Below are 15,264 nucleotides of genomic sequence, written 5' to 3'. Positions count from 1 at the left end.
CTTGGTTTCAGTGGGTTTTCATCTTAATTAATTACCTACAAGAAGATTTATATCTTATTCTTATATTTATATAAATATATTTTATATAAATGTACTAGCGGCTTCGCCCCTAGCCTCTAGGGGCTTTGCCCCAAGAGGTGATTAAAAAAACTTGGGTGAAATACGTAAAAGGACCAAGGAAATCCCCTAAAAAAAATGGGGGGGGATTTTTTGTTTTTTGGGGGGTTGGGGGTGTCCCACCCCCCAAGAGCCTAAAACCACCACAGGACCAATAGGTATATTCCCTGAAGAGTAGAATCCGATCGGTTCAGTGGTTACCGAGATCTTAAGGGACGGACGGACGGACAGACAGACAGACATCGTTCTACTTTGAATTATAGATAACAATGGTAATCAATTTCATTCTTACATAAAAAGCGAAGCCTTAAAGGCTGATAGTAGGGCAAACAAACATTATCTCTTGTAAAGTGTTAGCACATAATAAGCAGGATATCAATTTATAAGTCAAAACAATATTGTATGTAAATTTGTTGCAAACTAAATGTATTGCCAAATACAGGATACTGTTAAAGGACATAACATTTTATCTTGTTGCCCCAGGAATGACCTTTTAACTTAACCAAACATAAGCTAAAAACAGAGACAGGGAGCTCTAAAGTTTTTTTTAGATTTTACTTATTAACGCTTATGATGACGATTCCAGCCCCCTTTTATTCCATCTTTTGATAAAATTGTTGATTTGTGATACTGCATTATACCCAACGATGAACAGCAAAATTTATATATTTATAGATTTTTTATGAATCTAAGTTTCTCTCATATTCATTTATAATATATATATGATACCCTACGGACCCTCAAGAAAAGAATATTTCATCCATTAAGAATTAGGAAAACTATAATACCCCAATCAGCAAAAAACAAGTAGCGAAGCACAAAAAATCATTCGATGAAGGGATAAAGATAGATATTCAGTGGTGAATATATTTATGCATGAAAAATTAGAAATCTTTAACATATATGTCTTGCATGTGTTTAATATTTGTAGTTTGACTTAAAGACCAACGGATTAAGTAAATTATTTTCTTCACAAAAAAATGCTGCAGTCTAATAGAATAACATTTTCTCTATAGCGTTACAGACTAGCTTCTCTACTGTTAAATACCTGAGGTAGGATGAAAACCGAGGCAACAGCTATGACAACAAATGTAATAATAGAACCAGTGTCTGCACGTTCAAGTCAAGTATCAAATTCTTTTTACAAATTTTCTTTGCAAGATTTTTTAGATTCATACCATCTCTGTTAATGTCTGTATCATTCACTAATAAAAATAACTTGTGAGAGCTGTGTTAATATCCAGTGATCTTAAGGGATACTGCAATGGAAGATAAATTGATATACATATCCAATAATAATAATAATCAAAATTAACCCTTATGAAAATTAAAATTTAGGACGCCCAAGCTTTACCCTAAGAAGGTAAAAATCTCAAAAGGGGGGTAAATATTTGGGGGGAGGGGGTTAAATGACGTGATTTTTTTCATTCTCCTTCACCTGTTTTCCAAAAAAAATTACACTTAGAGTAAAATCTACATGAAAAGGGTAATTACTCTCCTTAATTAGCCATCCTCAAACGTTGAAAAATGAATAAATCTAGCTTATTTGGGTTGGGTTAGGTTCAGTCATAGTTAAGTAAGAGTTAGGTGATCACTGCAGTGCAGTGGTTAAAACAATTTGGAAATACTGTGGAAAAGGAGGGAGTGGTAATATGTCAACTATGGTTTGGAAAATCAACCAGATCTTTTTTATTTGATACTCTTCCTATATTAGCAATGTTGAGAATGTTGCCAATGTCTCCAAAATTTCCACCTGAAAATAAATTTATTTAAATCCACTAAATTGCGTTTTTTCTCACATTATTAAATACAGAATGGTAGATTGTTTACAGGACAGCGGAAAGTGTCATGTGTGACGTTATAATAATACCTCTATTATCCATCTCTTTTTAAGGGGTTTCCTTTCCCACTTCTTCTCTCATCCTTCTTTTTAAGATGTGTTTTTATGATGTCACACATAACACTTTCCGAGTACCTTGATTTAACTGTTAAGATTATTACTACAGCAGCAAAAAAAACATGACTTAACCCTTATAATTGCACATCTGAATCTAAGTTGCTAATAGCCTCTGGGCGAATAAGTAATATTTTTGCTAATGTAGTATTTTCGGGATGCAACTTCGCGGAAGACATTGAACACCCAAATAAGAATGTTCATTAAATTCCGCATAATTTTACATCCACAAACTGTTTTATTAAAGCAAAAAGACAAACCAGCAATAAATAAGAGGAGATGGTTTATTATGAAAGTTATGCGAAGAGGAAAAAGTTATTTTTGATGTTTTCATAAATATGTTTAAGATCAGCACGTAGCGCATTCACTCGTCGTCAAATCTCGCCCAACACCGTGTCATTCTAAAATTCATAGTGATTCTTATTGCTTCTATGTCAGATGCGCGACATAAATAGTTAGAGTTTGCCTTGGTCCATAAACAGGTGCAACTCATTACCATACACAGTTAGGACTTCTCCGACAAAGGTCGTGCAATCAAAGGGGTGGTTATCTGTTGGATGTTTCTTAACCTAATATCCAATAGTGTGCGTTAGGTTATTACATCCCTTTATAAGCGGATGATGCCATTGGGTTCTCTAAATGATCAAATCGAAGGAAAATCCCGCCCCAATGAGGTAATAGGTAAAAAATGTGGTTCTGATCGGATACTTTTGCAAAAACTAATAAGTCATTTATCGGTACATTAAAACAATATAATATTATATCATTTAATTACACAAATCATCATTTTTGTTATTATATCATCTTTAATTGTTTTTGTAGATAAAAATTATTAGATGAAGCGAAAACAAAAACTATCAACTAGGAATTGGTTAACTTGGAATTCCACCCACTGCATTGGATTGCATCAATTTTACCAAAAAAAGGGCATCACATTAGGTTGTTGAAAGAGGTGGGTCAACTCCTTCCCTGTCCTTTTCCCTTCAGTGCACCTAGAGGCCTCTAAGGACAAAGCCGCAAGTATTAAAAAGCACCGATGAAGAATAGAATACCAAAGAATAGACGATCATTGATCAATCATTCAATTAAAACAAAATCATTAATGTTAGCAATGACTATTCTAAAGCTAAATGTTATTCTAATTTAAATGTAAATGCATATATCTAATTTTAACTTTTGAAAGGTCAAAATAATGGAATCCGAATTACATAAAATTGACTATAAACCATGCCGAAAGTACATGAATAGTGTGGTCATAGTGAAGAAACTGGTCTCATACGGCCAAAGTAATTAATCAAAATAATTTCGTATGTTTTATAGACAACTGTCTATAAAACACGATAAACATGTATGATATATTTATAAAGTGCTTTCAGAAAAGTGCCTAGCGAGCACGGGCTCTAAAGAGATAAGACAATGGCCGTTAAATTGATGGACAACCCAGTGATGATATACAAAATTATCTCTTTTATAGATTACAATTAGGGGTTGAAACGTTTAGACACTCAACTTAATTAACCAACCAATAAAAATTCGAGAAAATGAATGAAAAACATTATTATACTTTTGGGACTAGTGTAATAAATAGCCCAATGTCCCCAGGTTTATTCCTGCTAGCGAGCACACAACACCCTCGCCTTATTTTTAAAACAAATTAAGCTTTTTTCTATAAGCTCAATCCCTCCTTGGACATCTAACATTGTGGGACTTAACCTTGCGTGGCCTATACCTGCGGTAGTCTACCTTTGTGGGCATTCGTTAATCCCTATATAACCTAACCTGAAATACTAACACACGAAAAATAACCCCCTACATTCAATTTATTTTCAAATACAGGGGTGGTTCTTTGCTCGACTAGGCAATTCGAAGGAAACTGCCAGTTAATTTACTTAAATTATATCATAACTAAGGAACTAGTTAATAGAAGATCAATTTATACATTATTAAGTCAGTATGAATAACAGATTTGAAATATTTTTTTTTAAACGTGGGATACTTGACAGACAAAGCCACAGAGGCTAGGGCGAAGCTACTAGTGTTAAAATAGATTTTAAAAATGAATGTTAAAAGGATGTATGACACTGTTTCTTTCTGGCTCAACAATCACAATTCTTCATATGGAACGAAAACTACAGTTACAACAACATTTCCTTTAAACAACAATAAGAATTTGCAGTTAGGTTTTAAGGATTGGGATTTGCACTCATTAATTTAACAGTTATTTTCAAAGAAGAATAAAATGGAGTCGTTTTCCCTAAATTGCCTAGTCGAACAAAGAAAAATAAACAAATTAAGAGAGGGATGATCGATTTTTCTAGTTTAATTGTTACTTTAGGCTAGGTTAGGTTATATACTAAGTACAGGGTAACCCCACAGGGATTAGGGATTATGCATACAGGAAAATCTAACCCACTGCCGCAATACTCAATTTAGGGTTAAAACTTAGGAATAAATCCTTGTCATAAATTTGTGTAGTTTATTTAAAATAATAAGTTTGTTGTCTTATAATGTTGTTAGAATTGAATGTCGATAATGTATCAATCATGACCACTTTCATACAAAGCAAAATGTCAGCCACGACCACTATTATTCATTATCATGAAGTCGATATAAACAACATATCGTCAACGGGCGAGTTTTGACAGCGAGGATTTAAAATTCTGAAAATCTGTCAAAATCCTTGGTAAGGTTATGAGGTAGACAAAGGGCGGAAATATTAAATTATTATCACAATTCTTCGAGATAAAAATTGAAATAAACAGTGCAAAAAGAGATTATTTGATAGTAAAAATGTAATTAACCCCATAATCTAATTTGATATATTTTAGGAAAAACTGAAAATAAGTTATTTTTTTCGAGTCCGAAATTAGCTTATTTTAAAGAAGTTGTATCAACTTTTTTGCTTTTTATTTAAGATAGCTAGCCGGTTCTTTCAGTAAGTAGTAGATGTAAAATTTTTCATAGAATTCAGATATGCAATCGGTTTTTTTGTAGACCTCTAATTTTTAAAGTAATTTAAGTTTTAAAAAAAAAATAATTAAGTCGGTTTTAAGGTACTAAAACGCAACAAAATAAAAGAAGAAAATAGCCAGTATGAACAAAAATAGTAAGATCTTTAATTTGACACCTTACTTTTAAAATTCTGTTGAGTAATTGTTGAAAAAATCTATTTTTTTAACCTCGGTTTAATCAAAACATTAAACCTAAATATTTTCTCATACAGACATAAAAAATATGGGTTCATTTATACCATTAGAATGAGAAAAATAATATGAATCTATTCTAAGCAAAATTGAAAAAGTTAAAAAAAATTGTAATAAAAAATAGAAAAAATAAAAAGTTTATTTTAAGAATTGTAACTACTAAACTAGCCAATCACAAATCGCAAAAATTGACGAATCGGGAAGCTTAACCTATAAAATTAACCTATAGCATTGCCAGAAAAAAAGGAGAACGTTCATACAATATATACAATAGATACTACAATAAATATAGTGATATTAAAGAACATGTAAAGAATGAAAAATTATGAACAAATATGCATTAGTCTGTTATAAACTTCAAAACAATGCAGTTAAAAATACATTATTGTTTCTTGTGTTTAAAAAATATCTGCTACATTGCATTGTCTTTTGTTTAGGTTTGGTTCAGGTTTGGTTCAAGCTAACCCTTTAAAGCCGAATATTATGATTCTTAAAATAAACTTATTTTTTTTATTATAGTTTTATAAAACTTTTTCAATTTTGCTTAGAATAGATTCGTAATATTTTTCTGATTCTAAAGGTATATATGAACCCATGTTTTTTATGTCTGTTTGAGAAAATATTTAGGTCTAAAGTTTTTATTAAACCAAGGTTAAAAAAATAGATTTTTTCAATAATTACTCAACAGAATTTTAAAAGTAAGGTGTCAAATTAAGGATCTTACTATTTTTGTTCATACTGGCCATTTTCTTCTTTTATTTTGTTGCGTTTTAGTACCTTAAAACCGACTTAATTATTTTTTTTAAAAACTTAAATTACTTAAAAAATAAGAGGTCTACAAAAAAACCGATTGCATATCTGAATTCTATTAAAAATTTTACATCTACTACTTACTGAAAGAACCGGCTAGCTATCTTAAATAAAAAGCAAAAAAGTTGATACACCTTCTTTAGAATGTTTTTCAACCAATTTTTATTAATACATTCAGACATGAAGATATATTTTGACTTTGGCAACCATTTTGTCTCTTGTAGAAATGAATCAAGTATTATTAGCTTGGTCGTTTTAGACTAAAATTAGCTTGGAAATTTAAACCAATAATAGTAAAATCTATATAATTTCATTTGAAATAAGAAAAAACATTGTGTTTTCGGGTAAAAAATATTGAAATAAATAAAAATACAAGGGGATTGGAACTTTTTTCTAATATGAAAAAAAGCCATTTCTCGTATTCATTCGAATCCGGTGGATAGGAACCGGTTTTCATCCATACGAAAAAACTATGTCTAGCATCGTATTATATCCAGTTTTCTACGAATATAGAAATGTACAATCATAAGATTAAAACCAGTTTTTTTAGCCCGTGCATTCGGCATCTCTGGGCTAAAAAAACTGGTTTTAATCTTAAAATTGTACATTCTATATCCGCGGAAAGCCGTTTATAATACGATGAAAGAAATAACTATTCCTGATTAAATATCACTTCGGGAAATGCAATAAGCCTACCTATAATACACATTCTAATCAGCCCTAACATTTTCGAGATCCTAATTTAAATACAGACATCCAGTACTGTTGTATAACTAGCGGCTATGCCCCTAGAGGCACTTGAGGTGGAGGGAGTTGAATTAGATCACCTAATTTAAGATTAAGTTCAAGAAAAAAATATTAGGGGGAGGGGGTAATTTTTTTCTAAGGACGATTTCTCTTTGGAGGGTGATGGTACTCTCCCTAAAATTAGGTATAAACCTTCCCGGGACCTATGATAAGATACCCTGCAAAGGAGAACCATATCTGCGAGATCCTTCGGTACAAACAAACAGATAGACAGACATACATCCTGCTATTTTATTATAAGGATTTCTACGTTACCTATGATACTGTTGATACTTGTTAATGGAATGGAGAGGAACGGAACAGTGAAGGTTAAACCGAGCTGAAAAAAATAAATATTTTTTTTTGGTAGGTTATTTTAGGTTAGGTTAGGTTATATTGGGTTAAGTGATTGTCCCGCAGGGGCTAGAAATAGGAGAAAAGCTACTGTGAAAATACGAAGAAGGTTAGGTTATATTGGGTTAAGTGATTGTCCCGCAGGGGCTAGAAATAGGAGAAAAGCTACTGTGAAAATACGAAGAAATGCCCCTTAAGGGGCGTTGCCACAAAAAGGACTATACCCAAAAATATCTATTTAGCAACAAACGAAACTATTTTGTGTCTTTTCAAACTACAATTTTCATAATTTTCGCATAGCTGTTGAGTATTGCATATATCATTGATACAATAGCATAGTTTATTTTCTTAATTGGTTCAAAAGTTACCCTAACCAAACCTAAGTTCTTTTACTGATACCTCTACCGTGAACAGTAGTATGTACATTCGTTTGTCCTTATGTTTGGAAGTCTGTAACTGATTTCTCTTATAATTAATATAGGAATTTTATAATCGTTATAAATCTTTGCATGGAGATTTCTGTGCCAAACAGGTAAAATTATATTCCGAATCAGCTCTATAGTCATTAACAAAAAGTATTTATTAATATTTTAAGCATGATTATCTCTATACATATTCTCTCTTTTATCTTCCCCTTCTTATGACAACTGAGCATCTGTCCATCCATAATTTTATCGTGCTTTGCTACTCAAGGAAGATGCTATCCTTGTTTTTATATTGACTCCTGGAAATAGCACATACTATCCAATAAAAAATGACGTCATACAATACAAATGACCAATGATAGGCCAGTATACAATTCACCATTGGTCAATTACAATGTATACTGGCCTACCATTGGTCGGTCATTTGTATTGTATGACGACATTTTTATTGGACACTATACGCTGTTTCTGACTCCTGGGACGACATGGTTTTTATGAAAGTCTGTTTACCTGAATATCTCTGGAGGTGGTGCCGGTCAGCCCAAAATATTTGGTCACATAATCAGTATTGGATTTGTATAGTGGCCTAAATGAACAAGGTGAATTATTAAACATAAACAAAATTAAGATTGTTATATTTCAAATTTAAAAGTAACGCCGTGAAAAATTTAAATAATGTTTTTTTTTAAATTGGATGAGTCTTAATATAAAGCTCGGGAATAGTTATTTATCGCTTCGTTTTATAGACATCTTTCCGCGGATATTAAAGTAAAAAATTATAAAATCAAAACCAGATTGTTAGCTCCGATTGGCCGAAGGCCCGGTCTAACAAAACTGCTATGAATCTTCTGATTTTTATTTCAACCCTGTAAAAATCAATTTTTTTATAAATTAGATGAGTCTTTATTTTTCCATCAATATTTAAATAAAAATTATAAAATTAAAACCAGATTGTTAGCTCCGATTGGCTGAAGGCCCGGGGTAACAAAACTGCTATTGATCTTATGATTTTTATTTCAATATTGATTGAAAATTGTTTGAAATATGATGCTATAAATGATTTTTTAGTATGATTTAGAACTGGTTCTAATCCAGCGGATATTAATTGAAACCATATTGGAAAATATATATTAATAAATCTTTGCAAATTACAATGGTAAATATATAATGAATTGAACACAGATATAATAATTTATCATTATATCCAAGAATATATTTTCTTTTAATTAAATGCAACTGTAAAACCCAATGCAAAGAAGTACCGCAATTTTCACCATACTAATTAAAATAATAAGTGCAAATAGCTGTTTATTTTCTTTTGAGATGAAATTAAATTAGCAACACCCTAATTAAAATGAGTAAGTATAACTTATTCATAATGTCTCCCTGTTTCGCGAATTAACTACTCCTGAAAGTTGATAATTCTTTGGCTTATGCTTTGATTCGGAGCCGTCAATTTGCGACCCGGCTCCGAAAAAAGGTTTCCTCTCCGGCTAAAGATTTATGCCAGAAAAATTATAATGGCTTTATTTGGCCTCCGGCTTAAGATAAAAATAAGGCTTCGTTTCAACAACGGCTCCAACGAAAAAATAAGATTTTCACTAAGGCTCCAACGAAAAAGACGCCTTCTCCGGCTCGGCTAAACACAGATAATCTAAAGTGAAGCCGTTTTGACTCCTGTCCGAACGATGACGGCTGATGCATCGGCTCCGTCTCCATGATCCTGAGCCAGAAGATTATGGCAAAGGAACTTACTTCTAATTCATTTATTGCATTAATGGACCTTTAAGAGCAATAAATACAAGCTAACAGACCAACACGTATAAACTGTAAGTAACTTTTTCAATAAAAACTTACTTAGGTTCATCATAGCTGTCAAAAGAATATTCATCTACCGTTGTCGCTGTATAGGTTGACGGAATTGACTAAAATATAAATTTGATAAAGTTTAATATGTTTATGATATAAATATTCCTCTATTTTTTATATGATTTTATCTATGATTTAGAGAGTTTTATTAGTTGGTTCAATACATTTTTAACCAATAATTTTGATCTAAAGAAGGATGAATTTTATAGGTTATATTAATTTATACTCCGTTGTCTTATCCCTGATAGGATCACTGATAATATCTATCAAAAAATTTACTCTCCCCTTCCCCTACAAAAAGTTGTAATGTGCCCTTATTACCTCTGGTGCCCCATAGCTGCTAAAGCCACTTGGAATAAATGGAGCAGACTTCTCAAATCTTTCTCCACTCTTTCCCTCCAGCAAAGTCTAGAAATATGATTTAATTAAGAAAATCCTTGTCCAAAACCTTTTTCTTTGGCATAAAACACATCGCATCCAGTGTTGTTAGAAAGGCCATGGATTTGAATATCAGCCTAAGTCATGTCAGAACCAAAGGCTTTAAAGCATAGATCAGATGAGCAATATTAATAGTAAAACTTTAAAATGTCTTGGACTGAAACGGGCAAAAAAGTTAAGGCTTCTAGTCAAAGATTATGCAAATTTTAGTTCGTTGATGGTCTGTAAAGGCAAGGATAAATATAATTGTCCTATATAATCCTTTTTAAAAAATCTAACAAAAAATATAGTTATTTTTAAAAGTACGTAATAATTGTCTTTATTCAAAATTAATTATGACCTCTTTAATCCAGTTTTATAAAAATTAATTATACATGAATTTTTATGTGGCTTACTATCTATCTATCCACTAAGATTATTTTTGGTTGAGTAAAAACCATGCAGTGATTTTTTAAAAAATTTTAAAAAATTTTTCTGGATTTATATTAATATTCAATTTAAAAGTAAATCAAATTTAATAACATTTATTTAAAACATCTTATTAGATGAAATAAGTGTTGCAAATATAACATAAGACAAATGGCCAATCTAAAGACCTTTTCAGTTAATATAATATCATCCTTGTTGAATCTTGCAGTTATGATTGTTTACATCTTATAGCTTGAAAAGGAATTCTTTTATCATATTGTTATTTTTCGTCATTTCCCTTAATATCTTTTTAATTATCTCCTCCCCCTCTCCCCTATCCCTTTTCTCCCATTGCATTTTAGTCATTTAAAGCTCTATCTAAAACATTATCAATAATTTATGATAGCAGATATATTATTATGGAAATTTTTCAATGAAATAATTATAACTTTCTGAATTTACTTCTCATATAATCTTTAAATTGAATTGTTATTGATTGGTTCCAAATTATCAGTGTCTAAAATTTTTTAACAATAATTTTAAACTACTGAAGGTGTGAATTTGTTTATCATAATTGGATATACATTATACATATCAGTTTATTATCCATTGTTTATTATTGGTTTAAATAAGAAACAGAAAGCAAAAAAACTATGTTCAGATTTTTAAAATCAGATCGATGCTTTCATTGCTGTTGTGAGTGTTGTTGATGTTGGTGTTGCAGCTGTTGCTCATTACCTTGAAGTTGACCTCGAATATAATCAGAAGCCAGAATATTAAACACAACAAGAGGAGGAAGGGGGTTGCCAGTAATTCACAGGGTGTAAGATATTAAGTATCGCTTGGATATAATTTTTAGAAGAAAATTTTGCAACGAAAATTTAAAAACAATCTTTTTTTATAATGTATTTTTTAATATTTTTAGTGTTATGTTTGGTTAGGTTAAGTAAGAGTTAGATGCGTAAAGGGATAAGGCTCCCCACATTGGATATAATAAATTTTATATAACATGTAAGTGATTTTACCTATTTATTTTGGCTCATGGGGTTCCAAATATACTTTTATAACATAATTTTCCACGACACTCTACCAACCAATTACACGTAAGGATTATCGACCAAGAGTTGTATTATTAGAATCTCATTAAACTAGCAAATTTAAAGATTTGCCCAAAGTGCTTAGGTATATGAGGTTTTATTTTGGACAAAAAGACGAGCTCATAATGTTTTTCGCGTTTTGCTAAATCCTTTTATCCTAGGGTATAAGTAAGCATATATGTGTTTTATTATTCGCATATAAGAGGAAGGAAAAGGGGAAAATTAAAGTAAATAAGGGGAAGGAAGGGGGTAGAGGGGTCAGATGTCATATCTATGTTTTATGTAAAAATTGGACCACGAAGCGTAAAATTTGAAATCACAAACGCGACATTACAATATTTTTGGAAGCACAGCTGACATTTTATTAGGTTTTGTTTGTGCATTAGTCTTTACGTCTAAGTTTTAATGAATATTCCAAACGGCAGGTCCCTTAAGAGACGTCCAAACAACTAATAAATATAAGGATCTAAAGGGATATAACAATGGCCAATAATGGTGCACAACATTACCCCTTCTGTGATTACAATTAGTGTTGAAACGGTTGGACACTCAGCTTAATGAACCAACCAATCAAAATTTAATAAAGTTTCCAAAGTGGTGAAGCCAAAGAATAAGAAATCTATATAAAAAAAAACTTTGGAGACCAGTGTAATAAATAGCACAATGTCCTTCCCTCCCTGGATAAATAGCTATTCTTGAAATATAACATTTTACACCAAATCTCTTAATTGTTAATGCTGCTCCACTATTACACATAATTGTCCTTGTTTTTTCTAAAGCTTTGAACACAGAGAATTATTTAGAATACTTAGGATGTAAAACTGAAATCTTTTTATATATTATATTTTTTTTATTAAGAAAAAGTTTGAAAATTGTTTAAAACTTTGTTCTTTAACTAGCAATTTTTCCCCGAGTATCTAAAGGAGCAAGGGCAGTAAAATAGTCTTAAACCTTCCCAAGACTTAAATCAAGAAATGAAATGACCTTAAATCCTCCCGATACCTATTTAGCGCTTCCCTAGTATGGGGAGTACTCGTTCGATTCAATGGTTAGAGAGGTCTTTATATAATAGGATACATCTTATAGAAGATGATTAAAGTCCCTCAACAGATTTTGACGTCATACGATAGAATAGCCAATGAGAGGCCAGTATACACTGTAATTGACCAATGGTAAAATTTATGCTGGCCTCTCATTGGTTATTTCATCGTATGACGTCATATTCTGTGGAGGGACTTTAATCATCTTCCATCTTATAATAATTAAATAAGTAAGTGTAATTGTATTGTTAGAATTGTGATTCAATTTTGTAATCCTTCAGATTTAAATAAATAATACATCCTATAATTAATATTTTCTATTTTCTTTGTTCCTATAAAAGATGACAAAAGAATTGTAATGTTGTTGTATATTCTAAATAAATATACCAAGGTCAATATTTTAATGTCATGCATGATGGAATCATATCATTATATCAAATATGCTTCAATATAATAACAACTTTTTATTTTGTCATTTAAATCTCGCTTACTTTTTTTCTGTTTTTTAGCATTGTGTACTTAATTTAAGAATAAGAAGTGTACTTTCGGCTTCTAAACACTGATGGCAAGGAAGACAAACGAACATTATAACTTGTAGTGTGTGGGAACTTCATAAGCAGGTTATCAATTTATGTAAATTAGTTGCAAATATTTCAATTGTAAATGTATTCCTTGCTTATATCTTAGGACATGATTATTTAGATGTTTCGTTTATAACATTATACCTTGTTTTCCAGCTGCCGAACGCTTTATAACCTTCTTTAAAAAATATAATTTATACCTTTTCTTCAGCAGCCAAAGCTTCCAGCTCCAAGGCAGCTCTCTTCTGCTCCCAGAGTTCCAGCTGCTTCATAAGCTGCTCCTTCTCAGCTGCTGACAGCTCTGACTCTCTGGAGAGCAGCTGTAGCAAATGCTTTTCTTGTTCTTTCAATTGGTCCATCTTAGTTGCCAAAGAGTCAGATCTTCTAAAAAAAATTATGTTTATTTTTGCATTATTTTAAGCTTTTAAGAAAAATTTTCAAAAGAGCTCAGCAGGACTGTAACCCTGCGGTTTTAATTAAAATGGGCACTAACCCTGCAGTGCGATCCTTAACTTAACTTCACCTAACCTTATCTCCAAAAACTTTTAAATTTGTTGTACATTTCTATAATATGATTCAATTTTTATTCCTCTCTCACACCCGGAAGTACAACACTTTGACATCTATGGTACATTTTACAACAATATATCATAAATTATCAACAATAAGTATAAAACATGTATATGACCTGGGTGATAGCATGTAAAGGGAAGTGGGTATATTACTAATTACAGGGGGGTTACACAGGGTTGTATTCGCTGATGTAGGCAACAATATTTTTTATACGCTCTAATGAAAATGTAATTTTGGCACCAGGTTCCATTTTCAACAATAAAATGTATGAATTAATTGTTATAGAAATTTTTCCTTCGTTTAAATCAATAATTTTGAAAATTTGAATTAGATTGCTGTAAATTATTTGAACTGTCATAAATTACTCAATCCTAAAAAGAATATAATCACTTTTAGATTAGGAGCAGATTTTCACTAAAATGACCTTTTGTCAATCTTGAATAGAATGCTAAAACTAATTCGAACTCATTTTCCTTTATTTTCCATCTAATACCCAAGAAGCTCAACTTCTGAAACAAACCTTACAGACAAATGGAAATTATTTCTGATACTTTGTGCACTAAAAAACATCTGATTTAAAATGTCTAAGATACGAAAAATTTAATTTAGACAGACACAAATACTAAGCATACGCCCGACTGCTTTAGCAGATATATTTCAATAACTGCATAAACTACTGAGAATGATTTTCTAATTAATTTTAGAAAAAATAAAATAGAAAATCCAATGAAAATCTGTAGATAAATGCTAAATTTCAAATGTGTTACCTACGAAGCTGCGTATAAAAAATGCGTCATACAATACAAATGCCAATGATACACAGACTAAATTACTAATGGCAGGCCAGTATACACTTTAATTGACCAATGGTAGGCCAGTATGACGTAATTTTTTAGGTACACCGACAAACGTCCTAATGCGACAAACCTCCTAAACGACAAACCTCCTAAACGACAAACCTCCTAATGCGACAAACGTCCTAATGCGACATCTATTTAGTAAAACGTCCTAAAAATTTTCAAAAATTATGAAATAAGAAAAATCGGGTATAGTCCTTTCCATGACATCGCTCCATATGGGGCGATGATTTTCTATAGCTCCTTCAAGGAGCTATAGCATAGCCTCTTATCATATGGAGCGATGTGATAGCCCCTTTTAAGGAGCGTTCATATCGCCTCTTATGATAAGAGGCTATGCTATAGCTCCTTCATGGCCTCTTAATAGCTCCTTTGAAGGGGCGTTCATATCGCCTCTTATGATAAGAGGCTATGCTATAGCCCCATGATGGCTCCTTTATAGCCTCTCCATCGCCCCTCCGTAGTCCCTTACCTTAATTTATATAACAACCCACTTGATGGCCCCTACATCGCTCCTCCATCGCCCCTTCTCCAAATTTATATTACATTGTACTTTGATGGCCCCTACATCGCTCTTACATCGCCCCTTCATCGCTCCTACATCGCTCCTTCATCGCTCCTTCTCCAAATTTATATTAAATTGTACTGTGATGGCCCCTATATCGCTCCTACATCGCTCCTTCTCCAAATTTATATTAAATTGTACTGTGATGGCCCCTACATCGCTCCTTCATCGCTTTTACATCGCCCCT

At 31.8% G+C, this 15,264-nt stretch overlaps 1 protein-coding gene across 2 annotated transcripts in view; it reads right to left on the bottom strand.

Moving 5' to 3' along the window:
- Positions 1–15,264, bottom strand: part of LOC145317188 (uncharacterized) — a 35,854-nt gene that overhangs the window by 5,927 nt on the left and 14,663 nt on the right. Inside the window, exons 6-12 of one of the 2 annotated variants that reach the window (XM_080158141.1) lie at positions 13,283–13,466; positions 9,840–9,926; positions 9,507–9,574; positions 8,160–8,235; positions 7,147–7,210; positions 1,825–1,870; positions 1,166–1,229 (exon numbers count right to left, since the gene is read on the bottom strand). In XM_080158141.1, the coding sequence (XP_080014267.1) occupies positions 1,166–1,229; positions 1,825–1,870; positions 7,147–7,210; positions 8,160–8,235; positions 9,507–9,574; positions 9,840–9,926; positions 13,283–13,466 (589 nt within the window). The remainder of the gene's footprint in view (positions 1–1,165; positions 1,230–1,824; positions 1,871–7,146; positions 7,211–8,159; positions 8,236–9,506; positions 9,575–9,839; positions 9,927–13,282; positions 13,467–15,264) is intronic. The other variant, XM_080158142.1, reaches the window with a different exon arrangement.

Source organism: Acartia tonsa, chromosome 4 (genome assembly GCF_053477335.1).
Source record: "Acartia tonsa isolate MP-2025a chromosome 4, ASM5347733v1, whole genome shotgun sequence".
NCBI lineage: Eukaryota > Metazoa > Arthropoda > Copepoda > Calanoida > Acartiidae > Acartia > Acartia tonsa.
The sequence above is the reverse complement of the archived record's forward strand: the minus strand, read 5'-3'. Positions and strand labels throughout refer to the sequence as shown.